The sequence below is a fragment of the Calonectris borealis genome, chromosome 1, assembly GCF_964195595.1.
Source record: "Calonectris borealis chromosome 1, bCalBor7.hap1.2, whole genome shotgun sequence".
Lineage (NCBI taxonomy): Eukaryota > Metazoa > Chordata > Aves > Procellariiformes > Procellariidae > Calonectris > Calonectris borealis.
Genome location: NC_134312.1, coordinates 37268869 through 37295417, shown reverse-complemented (window position 1 = coordinate 37295417; position 26549 = coordinate 37268869). Strand labels below are relative to the sequence as shown.

Below are 26549 nucleotides of genomic sequence, written 5' to 3'. Positions count from 1 at the left end.
GAAAACATGACTCTGACCAATGAGTGCTTTCCTGTTTGCAGGCGTGGTTGTTGATTCATGCAAACTTTTAAGATTTTAGCTGCTCATTGCCATTTCAGATATTAAAAATTTCCTCGCAGATGAAAGTTCAATGTGTGTTCTTATACTGAATGTCATACACTGTGTTTTAGTCTATGTGTAATAAGAGAAATGTGTTCATGAAAAAGGTTCACACACATTTTTAGAGCACAGATCTTACCACAAACAAACAAAAAATACGTTCTCACATAAAAATGCAAACATGATCTAGTTTATTTTTTCTATTGAGCAATTTGAAGTTTGGCTCTCAAGAGAGTTTATTAAGTATTGCTACAACTAATTTGGAAAAAAAAAAAGAAACATCAAGGTAAAAGCTACAAAAATATATTTCAGTGATATTTTTCAACTGCAGCACTAACTAGTATGACTAACAAGTTTCTATGAAAAGAATAGGGTAGTATAAATTATAGATGCCAACTTTTTATAAGGTAATAGTTCTTACAGGGCGATATTAACACATATACAGTCCATAGTTTCATCAGCCTCTTCAGAGCCAGTACAGGCTCTATGTCCACTTGACAGAGGCTGACCTTTCACCAAATGCCTAATCAAAAACAATTAAAACGTCAGCATAAATGTGAATGAATACATAGTTTCACTGCCTGTTTAACAATCTGCTTTGAATTCAACAGGTTTTTTTAATTTAACTATGAAGCAAATAAACCTGCTTTTAAAATAAACAGTATAAACCATATCCACTAATACCATTCCTTTATGAAACACTCCATGATTTTCCAAATTAAAAACAAAACATTGGCTACTTCATCAAAAACGGAAGTTTGTTCCTAATTAAAACATGTCATTTAGGCATCTAATTGTCAGTGTCTACATGTGAGCTAGATGTCTAAGCTGCCTTTGTAGTCTATGAACACCTACGACACATGGCCAATAGAGCATAGAGAGCCCATTCTAACATGGGCACAAATGCTTCTTCATTCATATAAGTTTCTGAATTGCCATTAAATTCTAACCATCATGCAGAAAGAAGAAAGCAAAATTTTAAAAAAGATACCACAACACAGTTATGCTTAACATAAGACTCAGGATAAAGTTCTGAATGGCAAAAATGGCATTAGAGTTAATAAATAACAAGACAAAGAAAAATTTAAACCTTTTACAGTATTTTTCCTACAATCCATTAAAAACAATAACAGGATCTATACAAGGATTTTTACTTTACGAAGCTGAAAAATTAATGTTTCCTAGATCTGGTTTGGTACCAATCATTATACTAGCTTCAGTCTTAAAATGCACAAAAAGTTTCTTATATCCAGGTCTGCTTCCATTTTGCTACCAAAATTACGTAAGAATATATGAACTACATCAAAAAAAGAAGTTTTGGGAAAGTAAAACTTACTCCTTCCTTCCATCAGCAAGATTAGAATTCTAATTTTTAAAAGAACTTCTAAAACAAAAGTATGAATTGCACATCTCAGAGCCATGTAGAAATAATTTCTCACGTTTATCTCCTGTGATATAGTGCACAAGCTGACTTCTCTTTCGGAATTACTCAAATCCTCACAAATAAATTATAAAGCATGTACAGACTGCCAAGAATGAAGACTTTGAAACTGCTCAACTTAACTTTTCTGAGAGAAATAAAGAAGTTAGATCAATGACCTCAGAGTTCTGGCAAGTTAAATGCATCTCACCAGACATAATATTACCTCTATGCATCTGTCATTTTAAGACTGCATCTATTTTCCTAATAATTATAATCCTACGCAGTGTTATGCTTCAAGAAAGCATCAGGTCAACTTATTCAAAACAATCTGATTCAATTGTTTTAATCTATTTTAGTGAAATGACAGTTTACATCAAAATATAAAGAAAAATCATATCCTGATCAAAATATTTATTTGGATTACTAGAATGTCTAGTAGATGTTCCTAAATCATCTAGCAGTCAAAAAGTATCTACTTCACTAGACTTCACAATTACAGTAGCCTTTTGCAGCTTTATTATTACTGAAGTATACTTACTATCTTCCTCCAAAAAAATTTGAAATAGCAGATAGGAGACAACAGAGTCCTTGACATCAACTTATCTACAAGATTAGGTTACAACTGATACCTCAAAAAATACAAGGGTCCATAAAGAACTGGGACTTTAATGGCATTATGTTTAAACTGTGGAATGTTAGGATAATGTGCAGGCAAAGTATGTTCCCTCTGTTCCACAGTTTCTTACTGGGAAAAAAGTTTTTATCCTATTAGTAAAGACTAACCAATCAAAATAACTTTTAAGGACCTGCTGGTTTTCCAAACCTCATAACAACAAATCTGTGCAGTTTTTTTGATGAATGAAATAAATACTGACTACATTCTAGTTTAAACGTTCCAAAGGAAAAGTACTTACAAAATTTGACCAACTACCAGAAAGTGTTCCCTCAAAAAGATAAAAATAAAGACTGCCTATTGGCCAAAATCAATGACCTTTCACATCTCTGTTTTTTAATCTTCATTTCAAAATAGAAAGAATTTTGCAGGATTACACACTAGCTTTCTAAAATACAGAGTTCTTTACCCAGTAATATGCCAAAGAATGTTGACAGCTTCCCAAATGGCTAACTAGAGATTTCTCTTGTTCATTTGCGTATTTTGATATAGCTGACATTACCTGGCATAGTTTTCCCACTTATGTCAGCATTCATGACAGCAGTAAAAACAAAGAAAATAAACAAATAAAAAAGAGGCATTACAGTGAAATATTGAAGGGTGGGACTGCTACTTCAAATAATTCTAGAAAGTGCCTCCTTACCGATATCTGATTTACATCCCTCAAAACAAGAAATAGTTTTACATCTATTTTATTTGGACCCTTCAAATAATTTAGCATTTTAAGGATTTTGACTACAGATGGGGTAGACACTCAAGTATTAATACAGGGACATGCAAATCTGGCCAAAGGCTTTACCAGCAGCTGGCAAGAAGCCATCAATTTACATGCTATTTAATAAAGCAGAGATACTGTTTTAAGCACTTACAAAGCTGCAACTCACAAGATATCTCCTGTCCCTCTAGGCAATGGTACATCTTAAATTGAATGACCTTGTCTCAGATTAAGATGGATTTTTGCCTGCCAGGTACAAGTCTCCAAAAGCTAGACTCATACTAAACACACAGATGAGGATCATACTGCAGAATTCCACACACAGCACTCAACAACAGCTGTGGGGAACGTAGACAGTGAATAAAACATTGAGAATTTGGAATCTAAGCATTTCATGTTATTTTTCTAAGTGGATGATGACTTTTCTAGAGCCACAACTGAAAATAGAGACCTTTCTCAGCATCAGCATAGCACTAACATGAAACAGAAGTAGTATTAAAAAATTCTCATGCTACTGGATTTTTTGCTAGGTGCCCAAAATTAAAGCATCACTGATACAGCACATACTAAAAGACATGTAGGATTATTACATGTATCTGAGACATCTTTTTAACATTTTGATCTGTAACCCAAGTTTATTTTTCCCATTGCATTGCAGATAATTACCTGCCAAAATATCAGTGTTCCGTGCAGCTATTGTTTTCACTTTTATTATTCCTGATTCAGCAGCCTGGAAGAGAAGAAAATAAGTAGTTTAGATGCTATTTCATATATCAATATCTGGAAAGAAATAAGAATACTGAAGATGCATAAAAATGTATAGTCTCAGAGCAAAAATATTTTTGCAGTGTTTTCAGTAAGCAGAATTTAAATCTTTGTAGCTTCCGGAATTCCTTTCCAGAATTCCACAGAAGGGGTATATTCTGTGGTTCAGAATTTTTAGAAATCACGATTCTCATTGTATTACTTTCCAGTCCTATGAATGCAAAGAAAAAATCATTAGTAAACAAAAAACCTGTTACATAGTCTCCGTACGGTTTCAAACTGTGAAACAATTACCATGATATATAATCTATCACATTCATCAGGTTGAAACGCTGAAGAAACTGAGAACATCAGTAATTATATCAATGCTTAATACTTAACACTTAAGCAATGAAATCCAGTTAATAAACTAGATGTGGTACACGACACTTGAATATTATTACTGTTCTTCCAGTCGGGTAGCAGTATTTTCCATTCGAAAGTTAACACTTTCACTAACAACGAGAATCAGAATGAAACCCATTTATGAAGAAGCCTTCCTAACAGCACTCTCCATTCTTCCCTGCACGCCATACAATCCACACCAACAGTTCCTCCCCTTTCCCACTAAGTATGACCTGACAGAACAACAGCATCCTCCTCTTCCTCACGCACCCCTCCAGCAGGACCCGGGGCTGCAGCCGAGCGGGTTGAGGGATGCCTGTGCAAAGACCGGCTGGACGCCAACCGGCTGCTGCAGAGCCACCCACCGAGGAGATCACATACTGCTGCGAGGGAACAGCAATTCTCTCTTCAACTGTCCACAAACGCTTCCCAGCATAAATCACTAAAGTCATGTTCTCTAATGAAATCAAACCAAACTTAAAATATAACACTGAGGCTCTGCATTTCAAAATTACCATTTCTGACAAGTTTTGTGTAAAAAACGCAAAATAGATTGCAAACGGCTCCTTTCCATTTTTTAGTTCCGTTAATACATTATAAACCTCTGGAAACAATTAAAGAAATCACGTTCAATACACTGTGCACCAAAATAAACGCAACACATTTTCCCAAATGATAGGACCCATTACTGGAAAATACTAGTGTGCCAAATTTCAAAGTACATTTCCCCCTTTTAGATTAGCTTCATATTTCTGTGTACTTCCCACACTAAATACTTCCATTTTTCCTCTGATACTACTATTTAAAGAGTGTGCAGTCACTATATAAAACAGATTAGAGACACAGACAAGCTGTGGCAGCAGAAATATGAAAGCAAGAGTACATAAAGTTCTACCAAGTAGTAATATTCCTCCTCCATCAAAACACTACTCCAACAAGATTTCCCAGGAAGTCAGATTAAGATGACTATACAAATTCAAAATCAAATATTTTAATTAGATTTGATAAACATATTTCTCAAAATAGCTAAATTAGAAATGTGGAACTGAAATTTTCAACTTCTTTTTAATTTTTTTCATTTCCCAACACAAATATAGAAAGACTAAACACTGCCTTACCATCATTGAAGAGATTAATGAAATCCTGGGGAATTATTTAAGCTTTGCTGAACATAGTGTTTCTACTTTAAAAATATAGACAGAATAATATCCATAGTGCCTGAACTAACACACAACATGCTCAAATGGGCACAAAGCAACATGCAAATATATCTTTCACATAATTAAAATGAAGAGTGCCAAAAGCAGTTCTCATTTATTTTAATTACGTTAATGTGTTGAAGTGTCTAAGTTTTAAGTCAATTCCCGTTCTTCCTCAGTTATAAACTGCCAGCTAATTAGGGGGGGTCTTGTCACAACAAATTTTTCCTATTAATTAATTGGAAGGATTTGTACAGTCCAACTTCAATTATCTTCAAACTAAACCTCATCACATCTACTGGCAATCGATCTCTTTCTTGCCAGGAGTCACAAACTCGCTCTGAATCAAAGAAATATTAAGCCTGTCCACATGCGTGACATTCGCAAACACCATGCACTCTGCTCGAAGAAGGAAAAAATTATTTCCAACATAATGTCTCCCAGTTAGTTGTTTCCATGCTAGCTTTATATAAAATAGCATATATTTTTAAAAAACTAAGGTAAAACAAAACAACAGCTATTAGACTTTTTACTACTGCCCTGAATGTAACAGATAGTTTTTCTCCATGAGATATAGGAAGTTCTATGATTATCTGCATTATGCTTTGTTTCTATTTAGAATCCCAATTCAAAATGTTTACAATTAAAAACTAATTACGCTGCACACATCCTACAAAAACAACCCCAATACTCCACTATATATGTAAAAAAGACCACATATTAACATTTCCAAAAAAAATTACCTCAGCTGACCAGAAATAACCAGTAGAAAAAATGAGACTATAAACAGTTATCTGGCTATTCTGCTTACATCAATATAAAAGTGTATTTGGATTGCATCAATTTAACTTGGCAAGTTAAGAGAGATATTAATAGATATTATTAATATCTGTACATATAATATACTATATATACACACACATATATATAATATGATTATATAATATCAATAACTGTGAAATGAACTAAAATAAAATGTCTCAAACACATACCTGCCATTATTGGGGTTTGTTTCATGTTTCTCCTGAAGCAATTACAGCACTCAGTTTGGGGAGGGCAAATACTGATGAAGAACAGAAATTGACTCTCAGTGATAGCACACGTTCAAGTCAATCTCTTCTGGATACTTTGATTTGCTTTTAATCAGTCAGTCAATAATCTCACAGCAAAATCCAACAGGACCCTCCGGGCTCAAGCACTTGCCCCATCATCTTTCTGCTTCCTTAGAACTTACAAAGTATTTGCTGATTACATGGAAATCGCCCTTCACAGAAATGGAGAATTTATGTACAAAAAAAATGAAATTGCACATAGTACTGTTGCAAGTAAACTGAAAAGAAGCCTAGGCATAATATCTGCCTCCTGGCCTCGAAGTTCCTCTCCCAAGGTACAATCTGATAACAACATTGCTCCCTGAGAACCTCACCCTAAAGCTACCTTATAGACAGAGGCTCTCCGAGAAAGAGAAACCGAGATGTGGAAATTCATATAAACTTTCAAACCCAGCTTTAAGAGTTTCTCAGATCCAAGACTCTTCCCCTCCTCACGGATTTCTCAGTTCAAACAGGGAAGAACTTCAGCCTTCCTGTCATTAGATGTGCTGTGCGCATCTTCCAACTTTTCGGAAATTTTAACCCTTGTGTAGGGCCAAAAGTACCAGCCAGGTAACAGAGACAGGTAATTTCTGCTCAGGCACTCGTCAAGCAAAGACTTAACCCATCCTCAAGCAAAATCAACATTTTCCAACAACCAGGTAACATTTAAGTCCCAGAGCTAAACTTCCCCACATAAAATATGCGCTTACAGACTATAAAAATCTATAACTCATAAATAGCATAAGGAAGTATTAGGATAATTGGAGTATGCAATTCTACTAGCTACTGGTCAGGACGATGTAAAGGCAAGCCACCCATATCAGCAGCAGAGCAGTAAGTGCATCTGAAAGGCACTGGTTCCTCAAATCTGTCTTTCAGGGACACCGTGAAAGCTCTCAAACCCAATTGCAGGGGATCAGTCTACATTACTGAAAGATACCACTATAGCTAACTCCATGATGATGATAATGTTAACTGGCAGCCCAAGAATGGCCACAAGGAATAATGGCATGGCTTATGCTTGAACACGTAAGTGTATAATTATTTAGTGGTTTATTTCTCACAGGCAAAGGCATCATGGAAGCCCTATTGCAATGTGGCAATGCATATGGACAGGCAAGCAACGTACCTGAGGGTCAGCTGGGATGTGATCTGACAGCACATCAGTTGCTCCACAGCAATCCCTATGGCCTTGCCCTCACTCTGGGGTAAATGTGAAAGAGCTACCCTTCTTTCATCAAAAAATAACAAGATAATTAACTTTTCATAAGGGAAAGATGACACAAAATTCTAATCTCTTACCAGCGACCCTTTTCAGAAAGTGAAAAAACACCCACTGTCTCTACTGTATAAGCAATTTTTTAAAAGTTTCAAAAAGGGTTTTTTTAAAAGGTTTTAAAAAGGATCAACTTACTGATCTTCAGAGAAACTGGTATCTCACAATTATGACCAGAAGTCAGCATCTTTTTTTTTTTTTTTTAAACCAAAAATTATATACACACATAAAGATACTTAATGCAACAAGCAAGCATGTGCTAATTTCTACTAAGGCTTGATCTAACTTTAAATATATTCTTGTATGAACTTCCACGTATGATAGTATTATTACAAAGTAGTAATAAAATAAAGAATTTCCACCACTAATGCTTTGAATGACCATTTGTGTTTCAATTGTACGCTCGGAGCAAATTGCTATCTCCAGAGATACCAAAACTGCTGTAAGGTTTGCAGCTCTTACTACACAAGCTTTTGATTTCTCTGTTCTAAAAAGGAAAGCATTCAGGAACACTTTCAGGAATGATGGTCTGTGGTGATATTTACATTACATTGTTTGCCAACTTTTTACGAAAGTAAATTACTCTTGATTGGATGAGAGTAATATGTCATCTATGGTCACTTCCACATCTATTACATGAAATAAAAAGAACAATTTTTTTTCTATTCATCATTATCTGCCTTTCCAACTGGAACACTAACCCTATATTCAATAGTTTAGATAAGAGATCTCCTGTGTAAAGTACAGTTTCACTTCATTGCTATTCTGGCTTGCTTTGCAAAAGCACATTCTGGGCTATTACTGTACTGCTAAACTATTATTTGGAAAAGGACACACTCGCAAAAAGCTCCACACTAAATCAACCTCATGAAAGCACTCGAGTATACCACATTTGCGTGAAAAAGCACTGTACTTGCCTTCTGTATTTTTATCTTCCTCCCCAGGAGTACAATCCCTACTCGGACCCTTCTCTTTTATATATGCTCATTCTACCTGTGATTTAAACTGGTGAAATGCCAGTTCTGATCTGGCAGCACTGTGCGCTCACAGGGATTTATTATATTGAATGATTTGATGTATTTGCATTAGAGCTTACTCACATTCTACTGGCTTGGAGCAAAGCCTACCAGCAGAGTCTCTGGGAATGGAGCACCACTCGCCGTAAAGGCAGATGCAGGCAGTGAGTACATGAACCAAGTACTTAAGTCAACTGGACACATAAAAGCCCATGTACCCAAGGGCCAATGTCATTGAAAGGCCACCCTCTATCAGGGTCACGGTGACTGGAGAAGGTTATTGATGACTGGGGAGAGGTAAGCACCACACACATCTCAAGGGAGGGCATGAAAGAGCATTCAGGCCACTGCAGGCCCGTTAGCTTCACATCACTCCCTGGGAAGGTTATGGAACAAATCCTCCTGGAAGCCACTTCTAGGCACAAGCAGGACAAGAAGATGTCTAGGAACAGTCAACATGAATTCAGCATGAGCCTCACCAACCCGACTGCCTTCTACAATGAGACGATGGGCTGTGTGGGTAAGGGGAGAGCACTACATACTTTGTTGACTGCATGTTGACTATAGCAAAACCTTTGATGCCATCTCCAGTTGTGTCCTTATAGCCAAATTGGTGAGATATGGACAAATGAACAGTAAAGTGGGTGGAAGATTGGCTGAAAGGGTCATTACAAATGGTATAAAGTCCAGCTGGTAACCGTTACTAGTTACTACATCCTCAGGGATGGATACTGGGGCTAATACCATTTAACATCTTTATGAGCAGTCTGGCTAAAGGCATAGAGTCTGTGGACAAATACAAAATTCAGGGTACTGTTCAACATTCTGGGGCGGGTGTATTCAGAGGAATCCAGATAGGCTGAGAAATGGGCTGGTACAAACCTCATGAAGTTCAACAAAGGCCAATGCAAAGTTCAGGCCCATGCACCAATACAGCCTGTGGGCTGGCTTTGCAGCAGATGACCTAGGGTCCTGGTGGACAACAAAGTGGAACCAAGAGCCAGCAATGAGGCCTTGCAACAAAGGTGGCCAACTGCATGCTGGGCTGTATTAGCAAGAACATAGGCAGCAGGTCAAGGGAAGGGAGTCCTTCCCTCTCTTTGGCCCTTGTGGGACTGCTGCTGGAGTAATATGACCAGTTTCAGCCTTCCCAGTGCAAGAAAGACATTGACATGATGGAGCAAGTTCATTGGAGGTCTACCAAGACAGCTGGGGGATGGAGAACAATAGATAGGGAGATGCTGCAAGAGCTGCACTTGTTCAGCCTGAAGAAGACAAGACTAAGGGGAGGGCTTGTTAATGTCCACAGCTTCCTAAAGGGAGGCTGTAGTGAACACAAAGCAGTTTGCAATCACTGTTCAGATGTGTGCTCCATCCTGGATATATGTACAAGTAGAGAAAGAAAGCAGGAAACACTGAAAGCAATAATGCTCCTTTCAAATCACTCCATATACTACAATTCCTGCACAAGTTTCTCACTGTAATTTTTCTTCCACAAAATCTTAGCAATTATGGTAAAATAGCACTAATTTTCCTATAAATTGAAAATTGTATTTTGGTAAACCGCTTTCACTATCACAAAACCTTCAACACAAAACCAGCTACAGTTTTCCAGTTTTTTAAGTTTGGAATGTGTGATTTACGTGAGTTGTTGAACAGCCTGATTAACTTTTTTTAAAAAAAAAAATATCCAAGAAATTAATATATTTGCTGGTTTTGTTTGTATTACCTTTATTTTGCATATAAAGATAAGAAATTGCAAACAGACCATCAGTCTCTGTTCGTATACAAAGTAGTTTCTTCAGCTGTTCACACTTTACCTGAGACAGAAGCAAAATCGCTCTGGTTTATTCTACATCATGATCTACTTGTGCTCAATGAAGGAAATAAATAGTGTACATTTCTGATCCCAACGACAAGCAAAACAACAGTTGAAGATACCAAACTCTAATTCCTGCTAGACTTGACTCTACTCAGGGATGGTGCCATTCTCAATTACCAGAGCTCCAATGTTTTGAGAAAAAATAAAAGCATTAACTGATTCTATTATATGCTTTCTCCACCAATTCAAGATTTATGATATTGCAGTTTTTGGGTTTTGTTTTTTAAAAACACACAACCTTGTTCATTTCCAGCTTTAGTGCAACTATATTAGCTGCCCTCATATTAAAAGTGCTCTCTCACTTGACAGGAGTGACTACTCCTCTGGTTCATTAATCTTCTGAAATTGTCAGTTTGCAGTATCAGCAGCCAATTCAGAATCCTGAAGGTTAATCATCAATAATGGCAGGAGAGGTGCCAGTGTTATTTAAATTGCTTCAGAGCTGTTGCTTCTGGAGGTACCGTACTTGACGTGAATGTGGAGGTAAAGCTAATGAAATACAAATATTTAATATCAGGAGTTTTCATGTGACAATCAAAATATTACACCTCAGCTAGAAAAACCATCACATATAAATCAACAGAACAAATCAGCATGAATATACTGAACAGCACTGATGTAGACATAAAGCAAAAAAGCTAATCAAGACTTGATACAGAAGAAACACAACCAGTTAGCAACAAATTCTTAAGTTATACTTCTCTCTTCCACAGTCGGATAGAACCAGGATGTACCCTGTATTTTGTATTATATTATATATAAATTATATATATACACACTATATTTTCTATCTATAATATTAATAGATAATATTTTTTATATATGTAGTGTATGGATATCTTGAGAGAGCCAAATGTCTACCATTAATGGATTTCTGAGTGATCCATCAAGTACAACACAACTGATTATAAATCACTGAAATAGAGCACTTGAATTTACCTGACATACTTTTGTCACAACAATCATCATTCTACATTAAAACAAAACAAAACAAAAAACCCAACACCCTGTTTCAGAGCTTTAGGAGATTTACACTTGAAGTTCAAACTAATTTCACCTTCAGCTTGTCGGTCAGAACAGATGGGACCAGGAAACTCCTGAGGCTTTGCCACAAATACTATATTCAGAGTCACCCAGTCAGACACAGCAATGCCTGTTTGCCGGGCACCTGGTAAAAAGAAGTAACAGGCAACAGTTTGGGCACTAGTTGAGACCTGCAGTCACCAAGAATTTCCAACTTCTGCTACAGGTTTCCTGTATAATCTTCAGGAAGCCATAGGAAGCAGATGGATATTCAATCAGAGATTAAGATGCACAAATTTAAATATTTAGACTCCCATTGGAGATTTAGTCTCTACTGAATGCTTCTTAATTCTTAAAGCCTCTCCTTAAGCTAATTCAGCTGACCCGCTAGTAGGGGCTCAATACAGAGATCTAAGCTTAGACCTCTGCATCCGAGACAACTACATGCAGACAGTGAAAGATCCCATGCTCTTCTGGACCAGCTGCTGGAAGCCAAGGAAAAAACATTAATGTATCTCAAGTGGCAAAGATACCTAATGTGTAAGTGACAGACTGAATCAATCCCCTGGCTACAAGATGCTCTGAATAGCTATTCGGCTCTATTGACAGTATCTCCATAACAAACCGAGCCTGCACAATCAATGAAGGGAGCTTAAACACCCAAAGTTAGGCACCTTAATCCTGCACTGAAGTCTAACTTGAAAAGTTTACAGATAGACTGAGATACAGAAAATTTTATTCATTTTTTTCATTCATTAAATTGTAAGGTATTACATGATGGAGAAATTGGGTCTATATGCATGTGAATCATTTTTGAACACATGACATTTCTTATCAAAGACTTAAATGATGACATGAAATTTAGGATTTATAATAAATCTTGAAGCTTAGAACACACTTGTACAGATGACGGTCCCCTAGAAACATAACAGTACACTTTTAAAAGTGTAATTTTGGAAAAATACTACTGCACACAGATCATTATTGAATAAAAAACATTGCAAAGTTAATGGATTCCAACCATGAAGCTAGCAGACAGGGAAAGTGGTAAAGATCAGGAATTATAAAAGGAACTCTAGGAAATATTAGGGATCAGCTGTTTCAAGTTACCAGCTCAGCTACGGGCTGGCAACTAAAGAATGCTACAGAATAATCTCCAATCACATGCACAAAACACACGCTTGAGTGCAAGCTGCCTAATTATCACAACATGCATTTTACAGAGCATAGTTTCTACATTTCAAAAGAACCTTCAAATTATTAGTTAAGTGAATACTCATTAAAGAAAACAAAAAACTCTACAGTATTTGCATCCTTCTGAACTAATGCTATGAAGACCTGAAAACTGACCAACCTGGAAAATTCAGTGTAGATTAAGTTCTCTGTAGGCTATAGTATTGCAATTATTTAATCCATTTTAATTAAAAAATAAAACAGAAAACCCCAAAACTTGGTTATCCTACAGAAAATGGTCTACATACAAAAGTTTGTTCTTTGCCAGGTCCGCTCGGCTCATCTTTTTACTGCAAGAGTAGAATGAACACAAAGCTCTCAGAAACCGTTCAATGCTAGTAATATGTCAAGTGACTCAAACGCCCAAATCACAAGGCATTTCAGCATGTCCTGTTCTTTCTTAGCCTTCTCTGATTTGTGTACTGCACTGCATTCAACAGATTTTCTAAAATATTGTTACTGTTACAGAACAAACAGCTAATATTCACACATAATTTTTTTAACTGTTCCTTCCAGTTTCATTAGGAATCTGAATGATCACTTCAACATCATAAATATGTTTAAATTTTGAAATACATCCTCATATTTTCATACAGCTACCCAACATCAGAGAGGTTCCCTAAAAAGACAAGCTTCCCAAATAATTTTTTGGCATTAGCCCTAAGATGTGTTCAGGATTAGCATATCGTTCCAAAATGAGAATGATTTAACCCAGGGGATAAACTGTCACATATATCACTCAGTGCAGACAGGAGTGGACTCCAAAGGAAGAAATGTATGAATAAAACCTGGGTTCACAGAACACAACAGACAGCCCCTCAGAAAGCACAAACCCTATCTCTTGGCTCTGCTAGCCCACACCACTTCTACTGTAATTAAATAATTTAAAGTTTGTTTTATCCAGAAGTCACTCAAATCTGGATTCTTTAACTTTTACCCAAAGAGCCTGCAAATAGATTTACTTATAAAAGAAGGAAAATAAGATTGCAAAGTTGTATTCTATTATTTTTCCTAGATACAGCAAATTAATTTACAATACAGTTTCAAAAATATGTCTGTACGCCAAAGGCATACACAACTCAATAACTTCAACAAAAGCAATGCTGCTGTTTCAAAAAAAGGTCTGGAAAAGAAACAGTACAGAGAGGCTATCAAAAGCTATCTTTCAGGAGTCTCAAGAGAGCACTTCAACTGACCGAAGTATTCAAAGCTAAAACTGTGCAGCTCTTCGAGGTTGAGGGAAGTTGAACACTATTTCTTTTCCAGCCCTACTATTTCAAATCACTGCAGCAGCAAACATCCTAAAACATAGAGACACCTGCAACACATTGCACAGCTGCTAAGCAGAAGAGACACCCCGTCCCACGACGGGTCTAAGCCAGGCCAAGCTGATCCTGCCATGGGAGGATGCAGTTCCTGCCCACCCAACCCTGCCTGCCCTCTCCCTTCTCCTCTCCTACCAGCACAAGTGTGCCTCTAACCGTACAGGGAGCTGGATAAGAGTTAATTTTTTTCCTGCGTTTTTTTTTTTTTTAAGCTCATTTTGCTTTTAGTGCTATTTAAAAGTCAAGAAAAAAAACAAGTCAACGTAGAGACTACAAGCCTACTAGAAAGCTGAGACTGTTGGACTGGATCTGTGTAAACAACAAGGAGTTATATCTGGTTGGGATTCAGGCTGAGAAGAACTTTTTGGGTATGCATATTTTCTCTTTTAACTCGATTATTTCTGCTGAATGTAAATATTTTCCCCTTGTATTTCTAAGGTTTCTTATGCAGTGAAATTATCTAACCAAGTCAGATGCAGCTTACAGAACAGTATTTTCACTCAGTAATAAGAAACAGCAGATAACCTATTTAGCACGCTGAAGTATTTTCAATGTTGTGATAAGACAAACTTCTTACTCCAGTTCACTAAAGAGAGCACTGTCAGCTTCCCACACACTCAGCACAGGATATTGAAACTCCAGACACTAGCAGGTTAAGATAGTCTATAAAGCTTTACGTGTGCGCCACACAATTCAGTCCAGAGTCAGAAGCAAGCATTAGAATACTCTAGTATAGAGCAAAGCTTAGGGCCCATCGTATTAAAAACAAGGGCAAAATGGCCAAGTGGTATTGTTTTCTAGCAGAAACATCAGATTCCTTAAGATAACACGAGCATGACTTACGCCAGTACCAAAGACTGCTTCATCCTCTGTAATCTCAAGCTCCAAAAGATACTGTTTAATTTACGCTTGCCCTGAGAGCTTCTATCACATCCCTGGTTGGTGTCTATTTTTTATAACTGGGAAATAGAAATACATTGTGAAAATAAGAACACATTTTTCAGCAATGTCATTATTTGTACATCTGCCAATATAAACAGTTTTGGCATATCACAGACATAACCACCAAATCACTCTTTGGTCATAGGACATAGCTTTCATGCTTAGTACACTTCTGTAGACGGAGCTGATCTGAGGAAATATCACACAGCATTTATCCACCTATCAAACACAGACAAAACCACCTAGCAACAGACAGACATGGGTCTGGAGTCTAATAGTAACTGGTATTCCCCACACCCTTAAGAAAAATAAGTCTAGCATGTTAGTTAATCCCCAGACACCGTCAGCGACACAATTTCAAACCCACAGATTCTTTCTGCAGCTCCCATTCTTAACGTGGCACCACCTAGGAAAATCCTACTCGGGTATTATTTGTCACACGGAGCAAAGATGAGGTATTGATTGCTTTGGGGCTAACAATACATTCTGTTATTTCTTAGTTAAAAGCTCTTTCTAACTAAGGGGAAGGAAGTTTGCCACATATTTGTGTCATAAGTTTAACATTGGGAGAAACTCAGTAATTTCAATGTTTCTTAACAGATTATCGAAGAGTCAGCAAAAACCTCAGAATCCACTGTTGTTAGTGACTGAACCTACAACTACATGATTTCCACATGAATGTGATCTACTAAGAAAACTTTACAGACTCAGAAGTAATAGAAAAATATGAGACTAAAGTGCTTATCAGAGCAAAGAGTTCCAAGTTCCATTTCCAGTAAGGGTTTAAGACCTTGCTTCCAGCTCCTAACTGAGGATAAGGTCTAAATCCCACAGTCTGTGGGATCCCACAGCTGGCTGCCCCCTTTTCTGCTGCATCCACCCCCCCACCCCACCCGAAAAGAAAAAGGCCTGATAAAGCTCTTCAGCTGTCATCTACCTGCCTGTTCAAAGAATCATTTAATATTGTTTTGGTCTCTCTGTACATTACAGATACAGCATTAGTTTGTAATAACATATGCATTAGAAAGATCTTTAAAAGGTGAAAACTAAAACCCTATTTAATTAAAAAAAACAGGCTCTATTTTTCTGATCACACCACCTTCTAACTCCTTATAATATTGATTAAAAAAGGATTTGCTCAAATTAATCATTTGAGCAACAAGTAGAATTGAGAACTACACTACTACTTTTATCAGCAGCAAACGTATCGGCTAAATTCATTTTGCAGAATTTTAACAGTATTAATATAAAAATCAAAAAAACAGAATAGACAAATTGTTTTAGAAATGGCTGATGATAACAAATAGCTGTGAGTAAAATTTTAGATTATGTCAGAAATTGAAAAGATTATTAAACGCAGTCTACCTTCATAAAGTACCTATCAAATCTAACAACTACAATATAGCTCATAACTACTAATTTTGGACTAGGAGTTTTTCAATAGTTTTATCACAGTACGATAAGTTTATTAAGTGACATGGAAGCAAACACATCACCTGCGAGATAAACTCATAAATTACACTGCATGTGGTAGTGATGAGAATAGTCTAGTTACACTGCAAGTAAAAAAGTGAGATTGTAAGTAGTAGGAATTTGTTTTAAAAAGCCTGTGCTTAAACATGGTTTAAAAAGCTAGTGCTGTTACAAATCAGTAAGAACATGCCATTCCTCTGATCACTCTAGCCAAATCTGATCATGATCAAACCAAATGCATGCAAGTAAAATACCCGTTTAGCAGTTGAGATTTGATAGAAAAGGACACCCGTTTCCTTCAAAACTAGAACAAAAAAAATGGCTTCCAGAAGTGAGGAAGTAAGATCGTTTCCTGCAACTGTATTATACATCCGACTATAGGACTGCTCTCACCTCAGACCTCTCTGTAAGAGCCCACAACTCATAACAGAGAGAGTCCTACCTCTTTACGAACACCTTCCAGTACTATTCCATAAACCTACCCAAACTTCAGACAACTGTGAAAAACTTTGTTAAGTGTTTTTAATGAAGCTATGCAAATTGCTGTTGAGATGTAAAAGGGAACAACACAAAAGTCATACTTACACAAGAATATGATAAACATGCTGAACAAGTACCAAGAACTGCACATGCAGTGGTTACTCTAACCTTCAGCATGGCAAATGTAATGAAGCATTACTGAAAAGACTAGCTTAAGAATTTCATTACCCATCCTTTGTAGATCTTGAAGAAAGTAAAAATTAACACAGTGGGGAAACTTGTTCAGAGACCAAACAACTTACTCAGAGTCACACAGTAATACACGGGAGAAAGTAGAAGCAGCACCCCCCTCCCCCCTCCAAAACACACACACAGATTTCTTTTCCACTAACCACAGCTTTTTCTTATTTACATGTGACCACACACAATTTCTCAGAACTGATTACAACTTTCTCTTGTTTTTCTGTGACCACACACAATTTCTCAAACACGCTGGCATTCCTCTGCAACCTATAATCGTATATAACATGCTCTGCTGCAGCATGATGCTTCATGCCTTTCAAACACGCACAGTCATTAGCTTCAATTAATCTGTTAACGTGTATAATGCTTCATACAACGTTAAACATGCTATCACTTAATCGGAACTCAAGCCACCTTACATACGTAATTCCTTTCTTCCAAACTGACAGAGTCTTTACCATATTTTCCCAGGTACCCTTCTGGTTCTGCAGCTTAATCTAATATATTTTATATATATATAAAATCTAATATATAATATATATAATACTAATATATTAGTATTTTTCCTCCCGCTGTTGCATAGAAAAAATATTTTTTAAAATGGCAAGTGATAAACTACTGATAGGGAAAAAGTTAAACTGACTGTTTAAGAGAAACACACAGTTAAAATGTATACTTTAAATTAGAGACAATTTCCCTTCAGTTAAAGTAATCCGGCTCATCAAGATTACTGAAGTCTCAAGCTGCACGCAGAGTAAACTGAGGTTTGAAAAATAAAACATGCAATCCCACCGACATAAATTTATTAACGGAATTTTTAAAAAGGGAGAAAAAAGTAACCTAAACTTCTCTGTCTCACAAGCTTCCTCGGTTGTAACCATGCCGTGGGAAAGCCACATAACCCCAAAATCACAGAGCACGCTAGCGATCACCAGCGATCCACATGGTTAATACCGGCAGACACAGAGGTGCGATAGCGAGAAATAACGCACGCCGACTCGGGAGCCACGCTTCCGAACGCGTGTGCCTCCGCTGCACGGGCAGGACACAGACCCGAGGCGGGGCGGCCGTGTCCCGGAGGGGCAGAGCACGGCCCTCACCGGCGGGGCTGCCCCTCCTCGCCCACCGGCCCGCCGCCACCGGAGCGCCAGCCCTCAGGCACTGGCTAGGTGCCTGCCCGCCGGTGCGCCCAAACCCTCAGCACCGAGCCCGCTTCGGGCGAGTTTCGTGAGGAGATGCCAAGCCAAACTTCGTCCTTCTCCCCCGGGAGGACGCCGCGGGTGAAGCGGGGCTGCCCCCGTTTTGCCCCTGCCAACAGATGATCTATCTCCCCCACCCCACTCCCCGAGGTGAACCGGCCCGCCCACGTCCCCCGCCCCGGTAACGCGTTAAAAACAACAGCGCACAAGCAAACACGACAGGCAAAGCCGCGCCTCGGCAGAGACGGCGCTCGGCACCCCGCGGCCATGAAGGACGGATCCCACCGGGAGCCGCACCGGGCTGAGGGCGCGGGGGCACGGGCACGCCGGCAGCCTCCGCTCTGGCCGGGCCCCGCGAACGAGGGAGGCCCCTCCGGAGCAGCGCCCGCCGCCCGGCCCGGGCCGGCCCGTCTCGGGCCGGCCCGTCTCAGCCCAGCCCAGCCCAGCCTAGCCCGCCCCTCACCTCCTTGACGGGGGGGAATTTTTTCCGGCACTCCAGGCTCAGGCCCCGCAGGTCTCCCTGCATGTTTTCCAGCAGCTTCTTCACGGCTTCGGGGCTGCTGGTCCCGGACATGGCGCCGCCGGGCCGGGCGCTGTTCCGAGCGGGCAGGGGCAGCGCCTCTCGCTCCGCGGCCCCGGCCGACACGTCTGCGCCCGACACCGGAACCCGTCAGCTGCGGCCCCGGCCCCTTCCCCTCCCCCGCGCCGCCGCTGCGGCCCCCCCGCTCCCACAATGCCGGGCGCCGCCAGCGCCGCGCGTCAGGCCGCTTCCGCACACACGGCCCGGGGGCGGGGAGAGCGGCGAGAACGGCGGCCCGCCGGGAGGTGGCACCCGGCCTCCCGGGGCCGCGCTGGGCCGGAGCGGCGAGTGTTGGCCCGTCCCCGCTGTGTCACTGAAATCACGCCGGGCCGGGGCGGGGGCGGCCGGCGTGAAGGGGCAGGAGGCGGCGCTGGGGCCCGGGCCGATGCGGGGGACAGGCTGCGGCGCTGCCGAAGAGGAGCCCGGGAGGGGGGGTGGTGAAGACCCGTGGCGTCGCCGCAGGTCAGCTGCAGGTGGTCGTCAGCAACCGCCAGCCCCGCCGAGCGGCTCTCGCCGAGTCCGGCGCTCGGGGGGAGGTCGGCGCTGAATGCGGTTTAAAAAAAGCAAAAAGCGAGGCAGGCTGTTCTGTTTTCCTTGTGAAGCGTCAAGTTCTTTGCTTTCTCCTGCAGGAGTGAAGGTTTTTGCCCTTCGCGACCCTTGTGTGTGTATACGCAGCTTTCCATATTTTCTCCAGGCGAAGCCAGAGTGAATCCTTCGTTGAGAAGTTTAAGATAAACACAGGCCAGGCAGAAAGAGGGGACAGGGTGGCAGTCCGGTCTCGGGTACCCTCCTTGTCACCAGCAGCTGCTCAGCAGTGTCCCTCTGAAGTCCACATCTTTTCAACCAGCTGTTTTTAACCCATTTCAAAAGCAGGCAAGCAAACAACGAGCATAAGATGTTCAACCATAAGAGCTTCTAGTAATGCTCCCTCCGTAACTTCAGCCACAGCAGTGGCTTCCCTCGCAGGCAGCCTGGACGCTGCTTGAGAGCTTCCTTCTGGAGGACACGATTCACCGTCGAACAGTTAACATTTCACGAAGGTTTTGGTCTCTGTTGCAATAATTATTTCTCTATATTCTGGTTGCTGTAAATGCTGTACCGCAGTGGCTGCCTACCTGTAACGCCGCGTGGTTCTGCTGCCCTTCCAAAAGCCTAGGGAGTTGGAAAACATTCGTGAATTTCTATAGTCTGTCGTTTTTAAACTTGGGAATCTTGGAAAAAAAATCATGAGTCAGAATGGAGAATAAATTTTTACTGCCTTACTATTTAAAATAGTTTTATTTTAAATAATGGCTTTTCTTCAGATTTTCCTGATTTTCTTCAGATTTTCCTGAAAGTCTTCAGTCTTATTCAGAGAATGTTCTAAGATTTCTATTTATGGTTTTTTTATGTGTGTCTTGTAATAAAAAAGGGAAAAGAATTTCTCATAAATTTGAGCATTCCTACTTGTATGTTGGGGTTCATTTACTGTGAGATACATTGCAAATCATATAGTAAACAGGCTCCCACTGGCACAGCATTGTACACTGTATCTGTAGACATAAATCTTTAGGTGTGCTTTATGAAGCAAAAAGTGCAGGATTGCTTTCTAAATAATTTATTATTTTAAGATCTTTATTTTCATTTTCAAATTACTGGCTGTTAACTTGACAGAATGGGATAAATGGATGTGAGTTTTTAAAACCGAGTAATACTGGCACAGTTGAATTAGGAGGTGAAACTTTATGTTTATACCAAGATGTTTATATACCAACTTTATGTTTATACCAAGACAAGGAATTAGGATTTCACCCATCTGTTCAGTAAAATCAAACCCGTGATTCTGTAACGTTACACTTTCAAAATGCATTGGTCTGTGTATTCTCAAAAGCTTGATTTTTATATGTTTACTTAAAAAAAAAAACAAAACCCAAGACTGTTGTCTTCAGTAGAACTAGTTACATGCTTAACCAATAAGCATTTTCCTAAGGATTTTCCCATCTAAGTCTTCCATTCTGGGCTTCAGTCCCGATGGCAATGCACAGACCAGTCCAAATACCTTCATAAGAAACTTGGATGATTTGCTAGGAGAATGAGTCAGTTAATTATTGACTATGCACAGGTATTTCTTAGGTAAGCTTTAATGATTTACTTCCTTTTTTGTTATTTGGACGTTTCCACCTATTTGCTGTACATGGGGAGCTGTGGGCATATTGGTATTCCCTGAATCTCCTTGTCTGCCTAAACTAGGATGATTGAAATTTCGTATGGAATGAGGGTCACTAAACCGTTCTATAACACTGCCTTTCTTATGAAAAGGGAGCAAATGTTTTGGGTAGAATTTGTCTGAATGTGACATCTTGAGTTAAAGCACCCACCGTCATTATTCTCCCTGTAATCAAAATGAAGAAGATGAGGAAACCTGTCATATGGCCGTATTTCCCCTGTTAACAATGGTGAGACAAGTAAGAAGAATTGAGATCAATCACATTTAAAACAAGCAAATTAGTATGTATTAGATTGTATGTGCATACTAATTTCCTGCAAATCTTACTGTTTTGTTTAACCAAACAAGACTACTGTAAATATTCAGTTTGGACAGGGGGCTACTCTTCCATTGTGAATGCCTGGTAACTCAACTTATATGAAAGATAGATGATGTTTTCTTTAATCAAAGCCATAGCAGTAAATTTGTCCACCCTTCCTCACAGAGCAGTGCCAACTTCTGAAGGAGAAGTACTAAGGGAGTAGATGATTACTGCATTGAGTAAAATTGACAACTTGTTGCTGTATGATTTTTTTGTTAAGGATTGTGTAAAACATGGAAGAATATTTAAGAACAGTAGTGGTAAATGTTTTGGAATATAAACTATTACACCTCTTAGGAACAAATGTTTTATGTATTGTTTGTTTGTGTTGTAATTTATACTGTTTGTGTAGAATGATGGTTTCTTGAGAAAAAGCAGATTATTTCATGATATTAATTATTTTTATTATATTAGCTTGTACCTGCTGATTACCTGTCTTTTCTTATTCCAGGTGTGCAGTGGCATAGAACTGGGAGCATGCTACAGGCTTTCCGTATTTGCAACAGCTTGATAGCAACCCTACCACTTCCATTAAGTGTAACATAGAAATTTTTTTTTAAAGCTGTTTCTGGCTGACGTTCCACCCTTTTCACTAATCTCAGTTTGCTCAGTGCTCTGTTTTGTAGATCAGAAAAAAAAGGACTGTATGCTACTCCTCTCATAAGCAAAAAATACGAACGTTCTTGATTCTTAAAATAATTTTCTCTTCTTATTACGTTATAGAATCTTAGATTTATTAATCTGCTGAGATGCATGAAAAAAAATTTCACTGCAGCTCTTTAGTTGTCTATTACGATGCCCGGTGTTTAGCTTTCAGTTATCCACTGTCCTCTGCAGATTAACAGCACCCTTCAACTATGTCAGACAAAATTGGACATACAATTGTAATAGTACCCAACTCACGGTACTGGAATGCAAAATTAATTTTAGAATACTGTAACAATGTATTCTGGGGAATTTCATCTACTACTAAAATTGAGATAGTTAGTTTTTAGTATCATATGTTTTCTGTTTACACATGGTGATGCTTTTTGAACCAAGTGGAGCACTTGTGAATTTGGTGAGACCTGCTGTCAGGATCTTAGAAAATTTGGTATAAAATTACTTTAATAAGCAACATTTCTACTAATTAAAAGGGGTTTTTTTAGATCACGTGCAGTCTCCTGTGTATCTTCTCTGAAGGCTATTCTGTCTTTGATACTTAAATCTCGGTGACTTAGTTTAAAATTTGTTCTATTTGCATACTTCACTTTTTATCATTTACATTTAATACATATATATCTTTTCAGCTACCAGCTTTGACAATCAGTCTGCGCAGCATTGCCAGCCAAATACAGCAAGATTGCTCATGGGTTTGGGAATGAATCATACAAGTGGTTGCTCTTTCAGATCTGCTGGATACCAGAATTGGGAACTATACACGTGTCTGAATCTCAGGCGCATCTCGTAAACTCAAGATAATCTTTCTCACTGTTTTGATTTATGCCTTTTATAAATGCAGAAGATTTATTAGGTAAGCTAAACCAGAGCAGTTAAACTATTTAAACTAGCCAGGATCCTTTTAAGTGACACTGATTCGATTGTGAATGTGACCTTCTTTTGCATTTCATTGCAATAGGTACTATTGCACGTATTCCTAACCCTGAGTAAAAGTGCTGTCTTTTGGTATGTGTTAAATGCTGCAGTTTCAATTCCAGTTGCTTTTGAGTCAGAAAGAGGAGCAGTGTATGTGGACATCTCTGAGGGCGTGTTTTTGACTAGCAAGTTAAAAATGCTAGTTAGCTGTTAAGCTTTGTATTGCACTGCAATTATTATATTGTTGGTTTTTTTGTTATTAAATTATATGTTATTTTGTGATGGGCAGTGGGTGATTGAAATCATTCCCCGTAGCTAATTACCAACAAAAATGCTCATGAGACCTATTGTGATTCATTAAATTACCTCTTGGAAGCAGTGTTCGTGTTCATTCCAAATGATGCGCATCAGTCCTTTGGATTCAATTAAACATGGGATAGCACTTGGCTGTATTAATTTCAGGTGTTTACTCCTAGTTATAGTCCATTCTGGTAGATGTATGCAGATGCAGACTCTGAATATGAGAACAGGGTTCTGTTGCCACATTACACAGAGGCCAAAATTTCAAATTTCACTGTGGCAATGAATTGGTTTCATGCTGATGGGAAGAATCATGGCTTTTCCTCTGAGTTTGCTTTACTAACACTCCTGTATACTTTTGTAACTGATATGAATCTGTACGTAGTAAAAGTACTAACCAAACTTCAGGATATGAAATATCATCAATTGTGCATCACGTAAAGGTGTTTGCAGACATCTCTGGTGTTTTTTTCCACTGCAGAGTTAAGAGTCATGATGGAGAGAATTTTGCCTCAGAGGTGAATTGAACATAGATACTGATATCAATAGGCAAAGTTAAATTTTAAATTAGAAGAAGGGATAGATTAATACCAAATACTTCCTATAGTTCTTTATAAAACCCTATGCGCTGTATTGGTCTGTGTAAACACAAAGAAGCCTTATACACATGTGAACAGCTCAAAAGCTCCTTCTTAAATTGTGGACACAAGAAATTGGGCAAGAGAGTGTTTTTGTTGTGGCCACAAATGGGTTACAATCAGAGGTAACAACCTCCCTCCGGTTACCTGTTTGGGGTTTTTTTATGGAATAGAAGGGAAGCCCTTGTTCCTTTAGGACATGGCTGTATGAGGAAGTTAGATCTACCAGCAAATTGAAAAAGGCTTTGTTTTCCAGCATGAATTGCCCTGCTTGTGAATTTAGCCTGGGTTCCTTTTTGCATAAGTGTGAGCATGTATTTACATGTTAGTACACATTTTGTTTGTATACACACACACATTTTGTTAATACACATTTTATTTTGCTTATTCAACTAAAGGGGCAATCCCAGCTGCTGTCTGTCAGTGAATCATCCTCTTTGTCATTAGCAAACTATCAGTAATTATGTCACATTATCTTTAAGATCACTGACAAAAATGTTAAGTAGCAATGCCCAAAATGTCAGACCTATGACACGTACTAGATGCTCAGCAATGATTCCCTGTTGAGTTACAGTACGATCACTTCAGGGCCTACACCAAATCTCTCAGACAGAGGCTTAGATGCTTCCATGACTCTTGGGTAACCAGCCAGGAAAGCTGTTTTTCCAATTTTTCCTGCTTGAATCTTGTCCAAACAGGTTCTCAAAGCAGTGGGTTTTTTTTTGCACTGCCCTTTTGAGTACTGGTAATTGAATCAGCTGAACCTGTTAACGTCTTTTGTGAGAAGGAACTGCTGTCCACTGCTTGAACCAATTTATTGCTGTCTTAGAGCTCGCAGTGTAACAACAGACGAACAGATATATGATATTCACAAAATCTTATCAGCAGCTCCCATACCCTTCATACTTACAACTGAGCATGAGTCAGGACAGATTAAATAACTTTTCCAGCTCACACAGGAAGTATGTGGCTGGCCTGGGAAATAAACCTGACTGTGCGTTAAACTGAATCTGTCTTTCATTCCCTTACACAATAAATATTATGTATTAGATAACGGAATTATTATCTATTCAGGCAGCACCTGTGAATTTTCCCTGCATGGTATGTAACCAGTCCATTCATGATACCTTTTTTTTCTGCCAAGTGTAGGAAACACAAAAAACGTGAGGGAGATTTTAGTTGACAGTTGTTGACATTGAAAACCCCACGCTGACCATCCCTGCTGCCATCTTAACAGGCAGCACAGCCTGAGGTCACGGTCAGCGGGTGAAGAAACTTCAGTGATGTTGCACTTCTGATCAGAATTTACTGCAATCTTCATGTACGTTATTAGGAATTTTGGTTTAGAAATAAAGGCATAGATGTGTTGAAGCAAAGTAATTGCGATTCTAGGCTGTGTTGTTTGATCCGGAGCTCTTGCAGTGGACAGTGGATTCAGCCGTGGTCTCGGGAGAAGTCTTTTCCCCAAGTATCTCATTCTGACTGCAGGATGCGTAACGTAAAAATGCCTGTCAAGAATGTCAGAAATATGCATTGTGCTGCAGTCTGTTTATTTTGCTGCTCTCTCATCTATTTGCCAAAAACCTCCCTACATCTTTTTAATCATTTCCTTTTTATCTCTTCTTCAGCTTGTATGAAAATTATGGAAATATTTCCAGACACCTACTAACCTACAGGCAATCTACTAATCACAAAGCAACACCGGAGAGGAGAAGGGTGTTCCCTTGTGTAAAAATAACTCTTTTTGGCTGTTGCAGCAGAGAGGAGAAGCTGCTGGATGCTTCCCCCAGGCTCTGGTGATCCTTCTTTAAGATAATCATTCCTGATTGCAGCCCTGGGGCAGCTGAGCGATACTATTACTACAGAAGAGTTTCCATCTACTGAATAAATGTTAGGTCCTTTGCATTAGGGGTGGCCTCTGTCTACGTAGCCAGCATTGCAGTAATATCTATAAAATACAGAAAATATCTATAAAAGTAGATATACTCACTATACTCACATAAGTAGCACGGAGGCCAGCACACTAGTTAGGTATTCTTCTTTTCTCACACTGCCACGGCTACACTGCGAGCTTGACCAACTTAATTTGTAGCTAACTCGGACCAGCCCAGAAAAGGCTCAGTATGGCCATGTACTTCTGAGAACCTCCAGCACAACTGTTGGCAAAGATAACTGAAGTGTGACCACTCAGTTACTTTACAGGCAGTTCTTTCTAGAAACCATAAGGATTAGTGATTTCTTATGGAAGAGATCTTGATGAAGATCTCTTTGGTATAGAGACCTTGATTTACCTTATATGTTGCCCTCATCTTTGCTGCTTTATGAAGATTATAGACCTCTTCTTATTCAATTCGAAGGACTTTGCCCTTCATATAAATATTTGTATGGCTGCATGTGTGGCTGTGTTTATAAGCAGCAGTCTGGAAGAAATTTTGTTACTCATGT

General features: G+C 39.1%; 1 protein-coding gene and 2 long non-coding RNA genes across 11 annotated transcripts in view; 1 reads left to right on the top strand and 2 right to left on the bottom strand.

The window, feature by feature from the left end:
* The window catches only part of MON2 (MON2 regulator of endosome-to-Golgi trafficking), a 117035-nt gene extending 97905 nt beyond the window's left edge, over positions 1-19130 (bottom strand). For all 9 annotated transcript variants that reach the window (XM_075148693.1, XM_075148681.1, XM_075148654.1 and 6 more), the window contains exons 1-2: positions 18908-19130; positions 3577-3640 (exon numbers count right to left, since the gene is read on the bottom strand). In XM_075148693.1, the coding sequence (XP_075004794.1) occupies positions 3577-3640; positions 18908-19018 (175 nt within the window). In that variant the 5' untranslated portion in view covers positions 19019-19130. The remainder of the gene's footprint in view (positions 1-3576; positions 3641-18907) is intronic.
* On the bottom strand, positions 4507-10229 carry LOC142081699 (uncharacterized). The gene is made up of 3 exons (XR_012673447.1): positions 7482-10229; positions 6251-6321; positions 4507-4516 (listed from the first exon to the last, which is right to left on the bottom strand). It is a non-coding gene; the product is annotated as an uncharacterized LOC142081699 (long non-coding RNA).
* A 106-nt stretch (positions 19131-19236) lies between the features above and the next one.
* Positions 19237-23541, top strand: LOC142081726 (uncharacterized). The gene is made up of 2 exons (XR_012673454.1): positions 19237-21468; positions 22043-23541. It is a non-coding gene; the product is annotated as an uncharacterized LOC142081726 (long non-coding RNA).
* The last annotated feature ends 3008 nt before the right edge of the window (positions 23542-26549 follow it).